Source organism: Poecile atricapillus, chromosome 3 (genome assembly GCF_030490865.1).
Source record: "Poecile atricapillus isolate bPoeAtr1 chromosome 3, bPoeAtr1.hap1, whole genome shotgun sequence".
Classification (NCBI taxonomy): Eukaryota; Metazoa; Chordata; class Aves; order Passeriformes; family Paridae; genus Poecile; species Poecile atricapillus.
In genome coordinates, this window is record NC_081251.1 from 78576438 (window position 1) to 78596640 (window position 20203).

The 20203-nt window shown below is 37.3% G+C and overlaps 1 protein-coding gene across 3 annotated transcripts in view; it reads right to left on the bottom strand.

Moving 5' to 3' along the window:
- LTBP1 (latent transforming growth factor beta binding protein 1) overlaps positions 1–20203 on the bottom strand; it is a 184877-nt gene that overhangs the window by 115449 nt on the left and 49225 nt on the right. For 2 of the 3 annotated variants that reach the window (XM_058836173.1, XM_058836172.1), the window contains exon 1: positions 6236–6546. In XM_058836173.1, the coding sequence (XP_058692156.1) occupies positions 6236–6458 (223 nt within the window). In that variant the 5' untranslated portion in view covers positions 6459–6546. Of the gene's footprint in view, positions 1–6235; positions 6547–20203 lie in introns of those variants that run through there. The other variant, XM_058836171.1, reaches the window with a different exon arrangement.

Genomic DNA, 20203 nt, shown 5'->3' on the forward strand with positions numbered 1-20203 from the left:
ACTATACTATACTATACTACCTGGACTGTAAGTAAATTAAATTCATTCTGCTGTCAACTCAGATTTATTTACAGAACAAAGGGAGACTGGAACAAACAAATGTCTGGTTCCTCCCAAATAACTTTGCATTGGCACTTCATGGTAGGAAATACCTTTTTCCTAGTATCTTCCATAAGGCAAAGAATAATTCATAATAATAGTCCTGATGTCATTTTTTTAGCTACTCTGTTCACTCGCTGAGGAAAAATACTTGGCCTTCATTTTGCTACAGTGATTACAATCTTGCTGCATAGTCATCATTTGTAGAGATTAAATTTCAAGTTACCAGATAAAGAAGTGGTTAAATCCTAATCTCCTTCTCAATTTTTTTTTTCTGAGACACATAGACTGACAAGACTGACCAACTTCTTTGGCTACTGCTGAAGAAAGTTTAAAAAGTGATTCTTTTAGCCAAGCTGTCCAAGAATTCTGAAATTTTCATGTGTCTATTAAAGGAAATAATATTTCATCTGGCAGCAAAAAAAGCATAAATCAACAAAGCCTGACAAGGCACAAAGTATAATTACTGCAAGAACAGTAGAAACAAAGCTTTTTCCAAATAAGGCTACAAGGTAGCTACCAGAGACAGTAAAAGGACAAAAGTGATAACACTAAAGGAATAATAAAGTTCTTGCATCACAACTTCTTCATATTTGCAAGTTCAAGTGCAAAACTCAAGGATATTTCAAAGTAACACTTCACTCTTACCCAGAGAAAATATTTACTAAAAACAAACTATGAATTATAACATGCTGTTCTTGAGCTAAGTAGCTATTCTGGAAATAACCTTTTCTTCAATTAGGTTGTCTGATGGAACACATAAGAGTTGAAAATAAAAGAATTTTAAAAAATTAATATAAAATCATTTCTTAGTTATGTTACTAAAATAAATTTTAAAAATCTCTGCATGATATGCGTTACCAATTATTTTAAATCCTCCACATGTTTATCTGCTACCTCTCAGATGAAGCCACGGTTTTTCTGGGGCAAAGTTACATAGGTCATCAACCATGGGTATCTACACAGGCTGGCACTATTCACTAAATAGCAAACACCATTTCAAAACAGAGAATAAAGTCTCTCTTCTAATATGTTATCTTTCTAACAACTCTTACTAAACCCAGTAAAACAAAACAGTAAAATGTAATGGGTAAAAAACTGAACAGTGTGTACCTCACAAGCTGCCAGAAGAGACTGTGACTGTAAATTCTCACAAATCTACACAGCCACTTCCACAAGATGTTGGTCTTTTATATGCCTTTACATGTCATTAAATTAACTTTCCAGTACTATTAAAAATACACCTTTTCACCAAAAGGATACTAGAAAATCCTCCTCAAATATTACCCTTACAGCTTTAGTGTAGTAGGACATGTGCAGTATGTATCGTATGGAGCAAAGAATTGACAACTTTAATGCCAAATGGTAGCAAGAAAACACAAATCATTTCTCTTGGACTTTCTGTCACATGTAAACTACAGATAAAGGCAGCTGGCTGGCTTGCCAACAGGCTGCCTTGCTTGCAGGCAATTGCCATTTTTAACCAACACTACTCTTCGATAATGCCTGAAGTGCTTGAATAAAAAGCAATGCTAATGCCTACAACACTAACAGTAATTCATGATCCTAAGCCTGAATAAAATTCAGTCAACATTTTTTAAAGTAACTGCTTTAATTTTTCATAATTCAAAATAATTATACTTACTAAATTCTTTCCTAGATTGGAAATTCTGTTAGAATAATAATAACAGAGTGGGTCTTCTTACTAAATTTCCTTTGAATAATGTATTGTTTCGAAATATATTGGTCAAATTTTTTTTCACTGCTTTCACCAGAAGACCAAATAAAATTTGAGCAAAATGCTTCTGCTGCTTCTTAGAAGTTTTAGCATATATGTAATTGGAAACTTCTGGACAACCTCAATTATCTAAAAACATTTACACAGAGTCAACACAGTAAAGCTGGAAAAATTTTTGGTAGGAAATTCCAATAGGAAAAGTGCCAAAATTCAAGAGGCAACAATTTGAGCATTAGTGCAATCGAGTACAGAATATCCAGATTAGATTACTGTGATCCATGCTGGAAGTTTCAGAATTTGTGATTAAATATGAAGGACCAGATACATTTATTACTTGAAGACACCACTTAGTTCACCTGGAGAAGGCTTCAAGGTGACCTCATAGGAGTCTTCCAGCATCTAAGGGGAGCCTACAAGATGGCCAAAGAGGGACTTTTTACATGGGCATGGACAGGACAAGGGGGAGTGGCATTAAATTGAAAGAGGGTAGATTTAGATTAGATAGGGGAAGAAATTCTTTACTGCGAGGGTGGTGAGGCATTGGCACAAGATGCCCAGAGACGCTGTGGATGCCCCATCCCTGGAAATGTTCAAGGCCAGGTTGGATGGGACTTTGGGCAACCCTGTCTAATGGAAGATGTCCCTGCCCATGGCAGGGGCGTGGAACTCTAAGATTTTCAAGGTCCCTTCCAACCCAAACCCTTCTATAATTCTATGATTGTTTCCTTATTCAACACAGATACTGACAAGTGCTCAGACACAAAATTTTTACAGAAAGATATGCACTTTCACTTACAAGCATGCAACTTTGAACTTCTCATTTGTACCAGTTTGAATGAACCGCTTTAAAAGAGAGGCAGGGCTGGAAATGAACAGTGAATATGAACCTAAGTATTAAAAGACTGCTTCCTATGGTAAGTTCTGTCATTCCTGTTCAATGAAGGAAGCACAGATCCCTTGGGAAAAAACTGAATGTAAATCTATAATTAAATATATATACACAGCAGTGGGGGAGGAAAAAGCATGAAGATATTAATTTGGGCATTTACTAACTCCTTACTGCTTCATTTTACAGTTACAAATTACTCATTGTCCTCCCACTCCTTACAGAAAGAGAACTCATTTCAAAATTGGAATCTGGAATAATTTTGAGTAGAAACAGAACACCTTACTGAGAAACTTCAACAGTGAAAGAGACAGAAACCTCATGTGCTACTCTATTCCCATCCTTTCCTATGCACACATATCAAGCCTATTTTACAAGTCTCAGTAGATATATCAGGACTGAAATACCATACAAACTGTACATGCACCAATCCAACAGAATAGTAAGATTCATTCATTCAGCAGAAGCTTCCACTCAGATTAAATGCTTTCATTCTCCAAGCCAATGAAATATTGGAGGTTGGTTAGTTTAACTGCAACATATCCCATTCACAAAATAAAACTGAAAAAACCCCCAAAGTTTCACTGAAGCAGCCTGGCAATCAAAGAGGTCCTTCCTTTTAAATACCAAGCTTTCATCACCTTAAATTGCAGTGCTAGGAGCTATTGCTCAGCACAGCCAAAGATCTCAGCTACCTGAAAAGCAGCATTCCCCCCCAATCTGTCCTTTATTGTGGTTTTTTTTTTTAATGGCTTATCCATATTGTATAAAATTTTCAGGAAACAGGATTTGTTCCTTGCCTGGGCTCACTCTACCAAGCTTCAGCTGAATTGACAAAGGGAGCACATTAAGAATGTGAAATAATCCATGGCAAAGCTTGAGTAGCTGTAGTACAGATACTGCAACTTATTCTCTCTGAAAATGCAGTGTTTACAAAGTTCAGCACAAAGTTGAAAAGAAACAAACAAATTTACAATTTTATATTATTAGAAATAATTTATTATTAAGAACAAAGCAAACTGATGTGTAACTAATGTCATCTGAGAACCCAAATTCTGTCTTGTGTACTAGAATGCTCTTCCTGCTACAGAAATGCATTTAAAACTTTCCCAAATAGGACATGTGACTATTTTCTCTGGTTTTAGGAAGAACAGATATGGTTTAAAAACATATTGAAAAAGCACAGTTCACCACTTTAAATATGTATTTCCTGATATGACATTCTGTTTCATGGTTGCATTTCTAAATACCAGGTCATCTAAATAGAATTTCCACACGTTTTGGATTAACAGTAAGTAAAGACGTTTAGAACAGGGACTTCAAAGCAAAAAGCGCAAGTTAAACATAACTCAGCTGTTAAAAATATAACAAGTTAATGATCTTGGAAGACACAAATTATATCAGCTCTATGTGTCAGGAGACATCAGGACAAGCCTAAGCTAGTGACAGGCTCTAGTTTGAGAACAGATATGAAAAATTATTTCAGTAGTATAATTTTAAACTCTGATTCTAAAGCTCCTGAAAACTGTGACTGGTGAAAGAATTTAATCTACAGCTATAGGATTCCTCTTCTCTATTTATTAAGAAGCTCATGCAGCATTTTTTTTTTTAATTGGAGAGCCTTTAAGCGCTAGTTCAGACCTTCTTATTCTTCTGTGAATATGACAATACCTAGAGCTGTACTAAACACTTTTTGTCTTTTAAATGTAGTATGGAAGATAGCTAACAGGCAGGTTAAAAATCCTTATCCATCTGTAGCAACTTGTTTTTATACCTTTTTCAACACAAGATTGCCTTATCTTTCCATCGAATGCTATTATAGGCTGACTTTTGTTGAATGTTTCCAGCAGCCCGTTGTACCCAGTGCATCAGAGCTGCATGGCCTGAGGCCAGGAAGGAAGGTGTGGAACACGTCTTCACAGGTCAATTTCCGCTCTCCAAGTTTTCAAGTATTTGAGAGAAGGTCATGTTACAGCACAGATTTACATAGCAGACAAATTACATCTATGCCTGTTCTCAGCATTTCATAACTTCAATAGAAAAACTGGGTCAAATGAAAGGAGGGAAGAATAACCCTATCCTTTCATGCTAGTCAGAAAATTAAACAAGAAACTTACTTAGCTGGGGTTCTTGCCAAAACATTGGTAAAAATCTGCATTGGCAGTAAAACACAAATTAAAAGTATAGTATTTACGATTCCTTTACAAAATACCTTTTTTTTTTTGTGCCTCCAAACAACCACAAGCAAACCCGAAGATTTGTTCTGTTCTTGTTTTAAAACACTGGTTTTACTAGCAGTCCAAAACATATACATTTTTACAAACATGCATACTACGAAGGAATGAGTTTGTAACTTCAAGGGCTTTCCCCCACAGTCAGACAGTCTAGTAGAGTGTTAAAAGAAGGAACTGCTTTTTGTATTAACTGTCCAGAAGAAAAGAAAAATAATTTCGAACGGTTTTCCCTCCCACCCTCAGAGTATGAAATGCACTGCACTTGAAAATCGGCAATATTGGCCAGCCTCAGCACAGCCTGAACTCTATGTTTATTCTAGACAGAGACTAAAATTACAGTGTTCATATTTGGCATTCTTTAACTAGAAATTTGCAAATTCCTCCCCCCCCCCCCAGAAAACAATGCTGTGATATTTTCAGGATAACTACAAAATTACTCTCCCAGAGCAGTTCAAGGTACCATAAAGTGAAACAAAAAATTTCAAGTGTTTTGGTATGCACCCATATATCTGTATATTTTAACTTAGAAGGCAAATATGTGCACACAAATGCCTTTATAGTATATAGTTAAAATATGCTAATCATCATCCTAGATAGCTTTCAGGATTTGTTTCAGTAGAGTCAAAGAGTTGTAGGGTTTAGTCTGGCATACTGTTGATACTTTTACTGAGCAAGCAGAAAGAATAAACATTAACAAAGAAATTACTGGCTTCAATAACTTTAATTAGGTAATTAGGCTCAACATTATTTCAGTTTCTAAAAATGCCAAATATGAAATCTGATGTACTTTCAGCAGTAAGAAAAATTTTAAGCTGCTGCATATTTAAAAAGGAGTGTAGTTTTAAGGAACTGCTGAACAGATTTCTGAATACAGAATCACAGTTAGCTGTTCCGTAGGTTTTTTGTGCATTTGGTACATACTAAACAAGTAAAAAAGAGGAAACACAACTTTTGGTGTAATCTGTCATTTTTCCTATTTACTAACACAAACTCTGAGGGAGGAATTTTACCGAAGGCTTCAGCCTAGCATGTCGCATCCCTGCAGCTGAAAATTCAGATGAAAAATATGGGAGCTTATTCTCTCTGACACAAAAGGAACTTTTGGGAACACTTCTGAAGGACTCCAGAAAGCTTGTCTAACATACAATGGTTCCTGCTCAGCACAGCCGTCCAAACAAAGAGTAGCAGATGCACAACTGGTATTAATAACAAAACATCTCCTCCCTCTGTTAGTCAAGAGAGGACAGCTAAGGACAAACACAGTTTCAGGGTACTTACCTACTCGGAAGTTAGTGGCTGTCAGAGTATCAGCAGCATGGCCGTTTTCACTGATGAGGGTGGTTGTATTTCCCTTCTCACAGTTGTTCTGACAGTTGCCTTTGGTACAAGTCACTTTACAGATGCTGGGTGTAAAGACCACCTTGATGCGACCAGTGTGATTTCCCACTGTCAGCGGAGGCAAAGAAAAAAAGAAAAATAAACAGATCACTTTGGTATCCATTGATTTCCTTCAAGAAGTTTTTGGAAGAAAAAAAAAAGGCGCAGGGCGGGGGGGGAAGGCGACAGGTCTACAGGAGGAGGGCAGTCTGCAGTGCTCTCTCTCATAGATCTCCAGTGGTGTCTCTGAAACAGGAGTAGGAAGCTTAGCAAACAGAACTCCGGGATCCGCTCCAAAACCACATTTAAAGTCAAGTCACTGGAGTGGGATTAGTAATCACAATGCTGCACTTTATTCACAGGCAGACAAAGAGCAATACCAAGGGCATGACAGCTTAAATAGCCAACCCTGACAGGCAGATGTAATGTAAAGAGGCTGGCTGTGCACCTAGAGGTGAATAAACTCTTGTGTATGCCTACATACTTTTCCTGTTTCTGCACTTATTAAGTCACTATTTGTAGCTCGACCCCTGGAAACGTTTTAGGCATGCGGCACGTCTGAAAACATCTGTCTCAAATCTCCTGGCACCCCAGCCTGAAGTGGTCAAACCTTGTGACGCAGCAGCCTGGACCCATTTTTTCTTCACATTTTTTTGGCACTATTTTTCCACAAGAATTTACATACTAGAATTAGACTGAGCTCTACTGTCAGCCTTTGTTTTAGTAATAAATACCCCAGAGAAAAGACTGAGGAAGCATCAGTGCCTTAAAATTCTGAGACCAAAGATAAAAAATAGCTAGATTCTCTTTTTGTATATACTTCCCTGTAGTCATTTTAAAAAACTTGACTGTACTAAAGACTGCACAAGCACTAATTTGTAATTTAGCTAGTTGTACGAAATTCTTGTTACAGAATTTAATTTAAAACCGGATGTATTTGATTCTTTATCTAACAGCTGAAGGCAAAAACTGGATTAAAACTACTTATTAGGAAAGATGAGGAAAAGAAAAGATTCCATCTGCAATTATTTGAAAATAAAACATTTTGTCCTCTACATACTACTAATAAATTCAGCAAGTTCTCAAAAATATATAATAGCATCTTTGTGGAAACTATTAATAACTACTTTTATATCAAACCTAACAATGCCAAGAAATGACACACAAAGAGAAGAATCTCCTTCTTCCTCATGTCATAGAAATAAAGTTGCTGGATAGTTGCCTAACCCAGGTCATGAAATAACCTCCAGACAAACTTTTTTGAAAATATCAAGAAAATCTCAAAAATCTTCCTATTTCCAAAGAATATAATGCTTTCTTATTACTGGCTCTTCATAAACAAATAAATTTGAGCAATTGTGCCTATTGTTTTGTCTACAGTAAAGGCACTATTTGAACAGCAGCTGTAGTACAGATGCTTCCACCTTATTCTCCCTAAACAAGGCTTAGAAAAGCAAGAGCCCTGAGAGATACAATAATAAAATACTTCAATCAAAGGCTAATATTGTGATTTTAGGGGGTTTAGAAGACATCTTGGATTCTAGGATGCCCCCTATTTCTTACAAAAATAAATACAACTTAACCAATAAAGAGATATAAGTGACCTATGAACTGCTGAGGGTAGAACTTTTAAGTTATGCTTTTTAAAGCATAACTTCACGAGCAACACTGCCATCTTTGTATTTTACTTGCATGATTTTATACATATATTTTCCTAGAAAAGACTCCATTTTATATCTTATATTTTCAGACATTTTAGCAATTTTTCCTTTAGGATGTGATCTAATTAAAAAAACAGGGTTAGTTGAGTCACAAAAGTCAGTCCTGCTTACACTGTAGAAGCCAGTATTGGGGGACCCAGACAAGCTTTCTGGCTTAGCTAAGAAAAAATAACTGAAACTGAATGGAAGTCACATGGTTTGTGTTGCTACGGCACCAGGAAGGAATATGGGAGAAAAGTGGAGGCAGTGTGGTCTGATTCTTCTGCCTGACACTCAGAGATGTTTTGTACAAGCCTCCTACCGAGACATATTCTGTACAATGTGTGTCCACAAAGAACAGAAAGTTTGACCATAGTCCCACCACAGCACCTTGGCATAATCATGGTCAATGAGTTACAGGAAGTATCGCCATTTTCTATCTACCCAGAAGACGAAAATTTGACGTGAAATTGTGCAGGGACAGATGGACAGGTTTGTTGTCCTCACCTCCCCAAGGTGGGATATTTTAAGTAAGTCTTGTCCCCTCAGCTCTGCTGAGTGTTGACCCGGGACATGAAGCTCATGAATACAATGGCATTCTTAATGCTGTATACACCTATGTGTATAACACAGGTGTATAACAGCTCTGCTGTTAATGCATTTGGCACCAGCAACCCAGAAGAAACATCCATATGTGCAGCATTCAATAACATGTGCTGTTTGTGAACCCAAGAGGCTCTTTTGAATGTGACCCAACTTAAAGTGCAGTACATTGTCTGCACATCCCGCTTCAGGCCCACAGTTGTTTTTGAAACAGTAAAGATGAAACTAAACCATCATTTAATTCTCCTTCACAGTATTTTCTACTATGTTGTTGAGTGCTGAGCTGTAGTAAATCTTGGGTATAGCATTCACAACAACAAAAAATTTTAAATCATTTTTATCATAGTTTAGATTTTACCAGAAAATCCTGTAGCACAATTATTGTTTTAGTAAAAGAGATGCCTTAGTATGAGACTCAACAGAAATTGTAAAATTTGCTTTTCAATGCTTTTGGATGAGAAAATATTAGGATCTAAGTTTGGGAGTAATAGCAGTCAAACAGTACTTTCAAAAACACAGATCAATATCTAGAGAGCTGAAGAGCATCCCTGATACAATATTTCAATGGAGTTTTTCAGGAAGAAGTCTGAAAAACAACATGATGGAAGTCCTAGCCCCTACAAATACTCAAATCATTATTCAGCAAAGTTTTTCATAGAATATCAATGAGTTAGAAGGTACCTACACAAAGATGGAGTTCAACTCCTGGTCCTGCACAGGACCAACCTCTAAGTCACACCATGTCCCCCAGAGAGTGTTGTCCAAGAGCTTTTTGAACTCTGTCAGGTTTGATGCTGTGATCACTGCCCTGGGGAGCCTGTTCCAGTGCCCAACTACCCTTTGGGAGAAGAACCTTTTCCTAATACCCAACCAAAACTTTCCCTGGCACAACTCCAGGTCATTCCCTCTGGTCCCATTACTGGCACCACAGAGAAGAGATCAGTGCCTGCCCCTCCTCTTCCCCTCACAAGGTCACTGCTGTCATTGCAGTGAGGTCTGTCCTCAGTCTCCTCCAGGCTGAACTGACCAAGTGATCTCAGTTGCTCCCCTTATGGCTTCTCCTCAAGGCCCTCCCTGTTTTCATGGCCCTTCTTTGGGCACTTTCTTAGGACACTTCATAGGCTTATTATACTGTGGCTCCCAAAACTGTGTTGAAGAGCACTGACCCTAAAATGTAGCCCTACAGACATCCACTAGCCACCAGTCACCAACCTGATGTAACCCCATTTACTACAACCCTTTGTGCTTGACCTGTCAGCTGCTTGGTCAACCATCACATGATGTGTTTATCTAGCTGTGTGCTAGTTATTTTGCTATAAAGGAAATTCTCAGATATTCCTGTTCTGGTAGTTGCAAAGCGACAGAAATAAGACACCATCATATTCTTTACAAATGGGAAGATTTTCTCCATCTTTCTTAGATTTATGAAAACAACAAAACCACTTAGGTTGTTCTCCCTCCCTAGCAGGCCACAGCTTTTAACTTCAATTCTTTTGAGGACACTTAGGATGGATACAAAGCTAATTATGGCCTCTGAGCTAAAAACTAATCAGTGTTTGAGGAGGTGATTCAAGGCAGAGATGTCACTATCATTCTTTTCTGCAGCTGCAGAGAAGTCAGCAGTACTATTCCTCACAGATTCTGAGGCTTAGAGACCTTAACAGTAAACTTAGTACACACAGATTCAATTTGAAAAAAAGACCACCAGCCCTTCTCCTGAAAGGAAGCTTTTACCAGGAACTTCAAGTTTACACTCTTGGACCTCCTTGAATCTCCTCATCTCCAAAGAGGAAAATTCAATTCTAAATGGGAAACTATTCTTCAATATCTGTTAACTGATTTTGCATTATTCATGCTAAACCCCACAATTTCATGCTAGGAAAAGACCAGTACTGCTATAGCCTTGATCTCTTTTGACTTTGGACTAGCTCATACTAAAGGACAGTATATTTTTAAGGAAGCATATGGAGTATTCTCTTCAAACTCCAGAACCCCTACTGATGATGTCACTGTGACATAACAGCACGACAAAATCTGCAACTTAGATTACCTCAAATCCACTTCTGGAAAAAAATTGATAGTGCTACAACAATATACCTGGAATAATTTTTTTTAATATATATAGACAGAAGTATATCAAACTCTTCTAGACCAATTTTAAAACATGTGGAAATGAGTCTACGCTCCTAAGTATAACAGCAGACTGAAGAAATACAAATATGAGACCAGATAAACAAATGAGCCTAATGAAAAAAACAAAAGTAAATGATGCAAACACCAAATAAACAGCAAAGTTACTGAAAAAAATGGCCAAACCAGAGATAGACTCAGATTGTTGTTTTAATAAAGACAAGACAATCAAGATGACTAAGAGTGGATAAAGCTTCATCCCTCAGCTAGACAGCAATTTCACAAAGAGATTCAGCCAACAGCGCCATCATCCTGCCTCCTAATCCAGGCTCACTTATATTTAAGAACTCTGTGATACATTTGTCAAAAGATATGAGTGGAAGAATGTGCCTGTAACTTCCAAAATCTGTAAAACTCTTGAGCCAGATTAAAAAAAGAAAAATGTCTGGGTAAAGTGACAGGATTTTAGTTGAAAGCTGGCACCGTGTGTATGTGATTATTTTCCATCTCCGTAAGTCATTATGATATAATATCATGAACACAGCAAACTCCTGCTGTGATAAATTTATGATTTAGCAACAACTGCAGGAGAAATGGAAAATATAAGCAAAAGGATTTCTTAATAGAATCCTTTCTTCCCCCACTATTCATTATGACAATTTTTTTTCCCCTCACATTAGCAAGAAAGTTGAAGTAGTTAAGACAGGGCAGGTGGCAGGTTTTATGTCCAGGTGGTCACAACAGCTTACACAGCCACATCTGGAAAGAATTGTAATAAGGGGAAGGATTCCTCCTCAACCTCCTGAGTCACTGTGTAATGCAACTCAGACTTTGTTTCTTTCTAGAATAATTTCTATAAACACTTTATTTCCTTGGGTTTATGGCTCCTCTCACAGCTCCAACATTCTGCCAATATTCAATAGCTGCAGTGGAGCTCAGATGATTTGTGGTATGTCCCTGTTTTGCAGGAAGACAATGGGCTAGCAACACTAGTGAAAGCAGGACTGGTATTCAGTTAAATAGATAACTACATAGGTCAAGGGCGCAAAGAGAATAAAACATTTTAATGCGTCAAAAACATTGATGTTATTTGTGTGATGGTTTTGTGCTTCACAGTGATCTAATCAAAAGCATTCACAATTAAAAAAAAAAATCACAAGCAGTGGCTTCTATCAGCTGAATACACAGTGTAGCTTACACACACCTCCCATATACCTAGCACACATTTCTAAAACTATTTTAATAAGGCAGTTTTGGGGGGTTGTTGTTGTTCTCAGTTTTTTTGAGTTTTGTGGTGTTTTTTTCAATACCTTCACTTATGAATATATCCCTCAGGCAAATCTAAGGAAACAGAACTAGCAGAACTATAGACATTCAATCAGGACCTCCAGTAATGATACACAGTACTCTCTTTTCATGACAATCTACTTCTGCACTGATCCCAGTATTTTTTGATATATTTATCTACACAGTGTGTCATCAGACCTTAAGTTTATATTTTAAAATTACATTATTTTCCCAACAAAAACATTATCTTAGGCTATTTCATGTTTTCAAATTATAACCATGATGCATAAGGAGAGCATTTAAAATTAAATCTTCTAAAATCAAACCAAATTAGCTTTTAAACAGCTAATAGATTCAACATTTTAAATTCTTAGATGACCAACACCCTCTTTTTTCTTAGCTAAATGCTGGCACAGGGAAAAAAAAAAAAGGAAATAAAAAGAAGGAAATTACTTATTTCCTAAAAAAGAGGTCTCCCACTTATTTCTACTTCTAACCAGTCTGCCTGGTTTAGTTCTTACACTAGGTATGCTTGTTCAGCTAAAAGAAAAGATGACATTATATAAAAATCAGCCATAGAAGTAAGATAGTTCAGCCCTCAGAACTATTGTCAAATGACCTTTTTACACTTTTGACGATATATGAAGAAGTTCTGTCTTGTCACCACTTAGTCATCCATTTAAAACAAAAGAACAAAACCCAATCAAACAACAAAAACCTAGTTCCCAAAGATCTGAACAAGCTGAACTTAGCTGTCATACAACATAGAAATAGCATCATCTAGATTTATAATGCTAGCATTATATGCTAAAAAAAAGGAGAAAAAAAAAGACACTAGATTAACATACAGGCCAGAGGCAGATCTTCCCTAAATTTATGATTACACATTGAGAGAAATACAGCCTTTAAAAGGCACAGAAAGGGCTGAAACAGATTCTGAGAGATCACTTAATCTCCCCTATCATCATCTTCCCAGGATAAAACAGCAACATTAAACGAAAGGTTTGTCCAGACTATCCTCAAACCCCTTCTATTATGCAGATTCCACAGCCTCTCCAAAGAATTTATTCTAGCACTTCAGCCTCTCTTATTATGAAGGTATTCCTGATACTTAACCCACATTTCCCCTGTAGCAACTCCAGCGAACTCTTGCCCTGCTTTATCTACAGCAAACTTTAACAAGATATTATTCGCCTGTGGATCATTTTCTAACATACTTGAAGACCACTGCGATCAATCTCCCTTGTTCTCATTTTGACCAGACCAAAATAATCTAAACATTCAGTCTAACAGCCTGTATTTTACAGATTTCCATCTTTTTTTGTTTTTCTTTTGATATCAGTCACTTGGTCCTCATCTTTCTTCACAAGCCCTGTCCAAAACCATACTATACTGCAGCTGAGGTCTGATCAATGGTGGGGAGAGCAGCCAAATTACTTAACGCAGCTTCAGATAAAATGCTTCTATGATTTGAATTTATTTTTGTCTCCCAACAATGCACTGATACTTCATACCCAGAACCAATCTACAGGCTAGGCCAAAGGGGCACACATCTCCCAAATCCCTTTCTGCTCTGTTGATACAGGCATCATCACTTGCACAACCTTAGCAGGACTAAACTCAACCCTTACTCTGCTCTGAGCACAGCAGTAAAATCTTCTGCATTCTAACCTTGCTCATCTAAGAATCATGCATAATATAAATCTTATTCTTTCTGTAACAGTCACAAGCACAAACAAGTCTGAAAACTACATGGATTAAATAAAGGCAAGGCACAGCTGTTGAGTAATCTGATTTTTGGCTTCAATATACAATGTCTACCTTTGCTCTTACCAGAGACTTGGTTACTGTTCCCTAGTACACCTCAAAGCCAGTTCTCTTTTCACATTGACAGAAATTAGACATGTCAATGAAACTAAAAAGAAGATCCAGATTTATTTCATCCAAGATCCAATAACTTCTCTAATGCTTAAAAGTATACCCCCAGCTCTGCATGAGGTGAAGTGTATGTGTGCACATCCACCCAAACACTTTGAGCAAGATGACAGTATGGCAAGCTGTACTTGATTTAACATGTCTAGACAGCTGTAGGAACACACTATTAAAATGTAATTAGTTCAGCACTCCTGCTTTTTGTTATTTCTGTACTTCATGTTTTTGCTGCATTTGTATGATGTTACATGTATTTCATTAGTTAATATAGCTTAACCTTTAATATTTCATCACTTTTCAGGTACTCAGTTCTACTGTCCTGATGCAAAATAAAAGGGTTCCAAAAATCAAAACTCTATCCAACTACCTAATACAGCAGTAACTGAAGAGGGATACGCACTGGTATTTTTGTTGCCATTCTCACTGCCACTATTGCTATTACACACACCTCTCCAGATACCTATTTCTGATTAGCCACGTCACTACATCTTCACACCACTTCCTCCCTCCGTCTTGCTCAGAAGCTCCTACCACAATCTTCTCCCTGCAGTCAGAGCTGAGCTCTCAGACTTCCTGCTTCTGTCGCCTCCTTGTGTTTCCCTACCCTCCTATTTAAGCCCTGCCTGCTTCTTCAGCATGCTTGACAAACAGGAAAAGAAATCATCCAGAACATTTGATGCTTCCTGGAAGCATCAGGTAAGAAGCTTCCAGGGAGGAAGATGGTAACTGAAAAGAAAATAACTGGAAAAGTCTTTTTCCTTCCTGATTATCACAGGGATACAACCTCTTCTTTGCTCCCTGTCAAGGAACTGAACAGAGAATTCCAGTGTCTTCCTCATCACCACCTCCACCACACTCCAAAACACCAAAATTTTTAGTAGTCTATTCTAGGAGAGGCAAATAACCCACTCTTCAATTATCTTAATCTCAGTTTAAAATAGAGGTGAGTGTGAACAGTGTACTGTTTGAAGTCACTTACCACAGCAATAGTTGTTTCATCCAAGTAGGTTTCCTCTATTAATTTTGACAAATTCCAAAAAGCTCTCTACTGTCTGCAACACAGTTTTTTGTGTTTTCTATGGATGGCTTCACTTAAAAGTACCAAAGGAGCCCATGCAGGTGTAAGTACTGAGACTGTTTAGAAAGACCTAACTGTGTTTACATGGCATAAGCCCTTTGCTGATAAATTTTCTCACTGACACAGCCTTTTTAGAGCAAGAGAGGAATTCACAGAAATTACATTCCATTTTTCCCGTGGAAACCTATAATGTACAAGTGCATAGATTTGAAATCTGATATCTCTGCCAGCAGGTTTTATGAATCATCCTTTGTCTTCCTTGTCTTTTTTACCACTAGGAATATTCCTTACATACAATCCTCAGGCAATGAACATCCTATCTTAAACTACAGCCATTCTCTCTGGTAATGAGAAATGTAACTATCATTTCCCTTCACATAGATCAGAGTGAACCAGAAAAAGGTACCAAACCAAATAAATGAAAGAATGCAGTGTGGTTTGATTTCTGATGGAATGGCCTCAACTCATTTCAATAAACTTTTGGGTAATAATTATTTTAATCTGTACTGCATTTCTTTGGCTCAAATAAATTATATTTAAACTAGATCCACAAATGGTTATGATGATAAAGAGCTAAATTTTAGCCTCAAGTTATAACGCTTATCAGTCCTAGGTCTCTTTTCCAAGGGATGAGAGAAATTATTTGCATGAAGCAAGCAGCACATTGAACAGGAGTGTGCCTAACCCATTCAAAAGTAAATGCTGATGACCTAAGACTGCTTATTTCAAATCCTTAGTTCAAAACTGCTTTGTTTAGGGCTCAGACACTTTTCTTTGAAGAACTACGTGACTTCACTACAGCTGGATTCCAGGCACCACTATGACTGCTACAGCAGTCCTTGGGGAGCTTAATCCTGCAGGAGAGTTCAGCTGACTGTACTTCTGAGGATAGGCAGGCAGTCAAGTGCTTTAGCTGCAATTTCAAATATCAATTACACAAAATATTATCACCCAGATGACCTGTCTTTCCCTGAGTGAAGTACTTGTCCTGAAACAGAACTTCAAGCTCTTTAAGAGCCTCATGTTTGAGCTCATATCAGTGCTTCAGGTTTAGGGCTGGATACTACTCCAGCTGTAAGCAGAGCTTTCAGGTGAACAAGCCTTTTTAAGCTTCTATTTAGAAGATCATCTTTCAAATGTTCTTAGGTACCTAAGCATATCTGGACTCAAAAGGCTGTCACTTCAGTGATGCATTTAAAAAGGCCCAAAAGCCACACTTAGACACAGACATACATCTAAAGCACAGAGTTATTCCACACAGTCCTCATCTCAGCTCTAATGAAGCAGCAGTAATTTTGCAGCCCTTCACAAGCAATCTTCCACTGAGGGAAGCTGCTGCAATGCACACGCTGACAATGAAGTCAACATCTTTACACACAAACTTACAGCCATACAGGAACTTGAGTATTACCAGATACTAGATACAATGATACATTACTAGACACAATGCCACTGTCCACTTTATCAACAGGACTCTTTCACAAGAAGGTCTGAATTTGGTCTTTATACACTGAGAATGAGACTCACTCCCACCTGAAATTATGGACTCACCTGAAATTATGCCTTTTGCCTAGGGTTATTAGTTAGGCTTCTTTCACAATAATAATACAAATATCAGACAATAGTATTACAAGTCTCAAGTTAGAAGAGCATTACTTCTCCAGAAAATAAATTCTTTGGAAAAGTTTTCCCCTCCCAACATTTGCAACTCCCTTGAATGTGGAAAGAGTCTAAATTTAAAGAGTCTATGTTTATCATTTCTAGAAAGAATAGGGAATAAAAATTAGATTACTAGTACCTTACTAAAGTATATCCACTTGACATTTCATTTCCTGAAAGGAAACAGCCAAAAAGCACTAAGGAAGTCAACAAACTGTAAACAGTGACAAAGGACAGGACATCATGGAATTAAATTTAAGTGAATACAGCCGCCTCTGCATGCTGAATCACCATTAAAAATCTTCTCTCTCAGCAGTACATGAAGCCAAGATCTCTTTTTTCCCCTAATTTTCTGAAGAGGGGAAAAAATGACAACAGACAAGGATGTCACTGATTCTGAAATCTCAGTTTCATAGGGTATGAACTTTCTTGCAGTTATTTTTTGTCAACGTTTGTTCATTCCTTTTGTTATAGGCAATGGCACTGACAGAAGAGCACTTTCACATCTCCTATGAAGAAAACCAGACTCAGCTACTTGCAACAATCAAAACCAGTTCTTGATATCAAAGACTTGTATCACAGCAACTCCGGAGTCAGTCAGGCTAAGGGACTTTTCATGTTTAATTGTGTGGGTTCAATAAGTCTTTATATCCACCTAAATTAACATTTTTAAATATCATAAAGGCTTTCCCCTACAGAATTTTCTGGAAAGCCTCTTCATTTCTCCTTGAGAAATTTTTGGGTTTGGAGCCAATACTCTTTCATTACAAAAGTTGAGATGCATTTGTCCCTATCTGTTTTCCCCCAGCACTTTGAACTGATTTTAATTCTGTATGCCAGATCACCGATTTGTTTTTCCAACATTCTTCCTCATTCTGCAATATATCAGCCTCTGTCTCCGTATTTTAAAGCATGGATATGAGAATTCATTTTTGGGTGAATGCAACATTTAAAATAGTTTCTATAAAAGCACCAGCAGCCTTTGCCTGTCAGGCAGATATTTTCTGGCGAGCTCAGGGCCATAGAATCTTTTTAGAGTCCAAAGAGAAAAATACGTTACGTTTTAGGGGGGTGCTGCTTTTCTGGCCTCCTCAATCGTGAGCCCTTTATGGACACACAAACAATCACTAAGACAGCTTAGCAAGAGTATTCTTAGAATGCCTACAGCAACAGTATATTGAGTGAAATAGTTTGTATTTATACAGAGCTATTCTGTCTCCAAGGTCTTCAAAGAACTCCATAGTCTTTATAATTGCTAAATAAACTGCATTCATTTGTTAGTTATTTTTCCAGAATTTATCACTCTATTTTTTGAGGCAAAAGCAAAGTAAATATGCTGCTTGGTTTGCTAGAGTTAGCTGCATTAATGTGAATCTAGATAGCTCCATTTATACCTAAAATTTAGCCTGTTGTTTCCAAGTCCTGCTGGAATCAAAAGTAAACTTTAAATGACTTATGAATCACCATGCTGGTCAATAGCAGGAAGAAAAATGCTCTTAAATGGGAGAGAGGAAAAGGATGCTTCACACTAAAATTGTTCTTTGAAAAAGCCCCAGTGCTGTTTGACTCCTGTTTATTGCTGACAGCAACAAAATTTTTTCTTAAACGTTTTAGTTTGTCCCTGAAAAATCCCTTCTGCCTCTGGAATGAGAGCACAGGCTTTGAACACATGTGCAATTGATAACACAAACCAAAAAAGTCCCCAACATTTATACCATTACCCACTCCCTTGAAACTGACTATGTACAATTTTAGGAGCAATACATGAATGTCAGTGAAACAAATTTGACTCTACATTCACTCCAAATCAACTATGTTGTAATTGTTCAGTTACTTCTTAATGTTAGTCTTCAAAGTGTTCATTCTGGTTTCCCTCACCTCATTCTGCTGGCTATACCTTGTTTACAGTGTAGCCTTAAGATCCTCCCTTATCTCCAAATTTCCCAAAACTTTTATTGGGAACATTACCACTGTTTAACATCCAGAAATACACTGACAGGCAGAAGTTACAAGGATCACAATTCAATGATCTGGTTAAGACAAGCCAGTGACAGAATTATTTTGCTGATCATGAAGGGCAGTTCCACAAAGCAGTATCAAGAATGGTAGAAAGAATACCTGACCCAGTGAAGACCTGAGGGAGATTTTCCTCCAAAGTCTGAACTTGGGTAGAATGTCAATTCATACAGATGCATCTATATGCAACACATGTCATATCTCTGTGTGCACTTTTTTAAGCAGTAAAATATTTGTGCCTTTTGCAGCTGTTTACCCATACTTCCCGGTGGGGAAATACTATTATTATGAAGTAAGTGTCATTTAATGAAGTCAGAATGGTGCAATTCCACAAAAATAATTTGAATTGGAATTTCAAGGTGACCCCTGGGATTTCCTCAAATCAACCTATGAAGTCATAAGTGAAGCCAGCATATGTAATTATGTGTAACTTGCAGAAGAGCTTCAATAAGTTACCAGCATATTGTGCTGCCAACATAGGAAAGCTCTTGTTATATCGAATTTGGAACAGAGTATTTTGCCCATCACAACTCTTTCTTCTACATTAAGCTTATTTCATGTGTATAAACTTACATAAAATATGATGCAATACAATGTATACACAGTTAGAGGAGCTACACGACTTTCAGAGTGTTTCAGCTTCATCCTTACACAAGAACTTAAGAGCTGTCTACAGAACCATGATGAGCAGACTCTTGGGAGTCCAAAAGCCATACAGGTGTATTTGTCCAACTTCCAGCTACAACACATACAACTACGCCACAGTAGGGTGCTGCAAGCCCAAATTCACTAAACCTTATGTAACCTTTACTACTTAAATTCAAGACATGTTTTCATTTACTACCTACAATAGAGACAAGTTCTCCTTAATGAATTTTATAAAGAATTTTGGTGAGGACCAAAACAACCCAATCTACCTAAAAGCAAGTAGTTTTCCATAGTACTTCATTTTATAAACTTAACATGTAACTTAAATTGTAAAATTCACATACTTCTCACATTGTCTTCCTGAATAGATAGATTTGTCTCATTTTCTTTCTTATCCTCTCTTCTTTGGGATAACCTCGTTATACAAACACATGCCTTATTTACCTCACATAATAATTCTAGCTACTATTATTAGTAGATAAATCACTCTTGAGTTTTTCTTCTGCTTTCATTGCATTCTGAGGTCACCTCAGTCACTAACTAATACATTTTCTCAACATGCCTCTAAAACAGGGAAGTAGTGGCATCATCACTGTACTTACGAGGAACTGTAACCTGGTGAGAGTGTACAAAATTGTCCTACACATGCAGGCAACACCAGACAACTGATTTCAGAAGCAGAAATTTCACTATTTTCAGCTCAATGGGCAAAATGCACAATGCCACTAAACACTAGCCCCTCAGACATCTCAGGCTGGAAAATTAAGCATGTATTTAAATTCATTTTCTGAAGAACCATATAGCAACCAGAAGTGG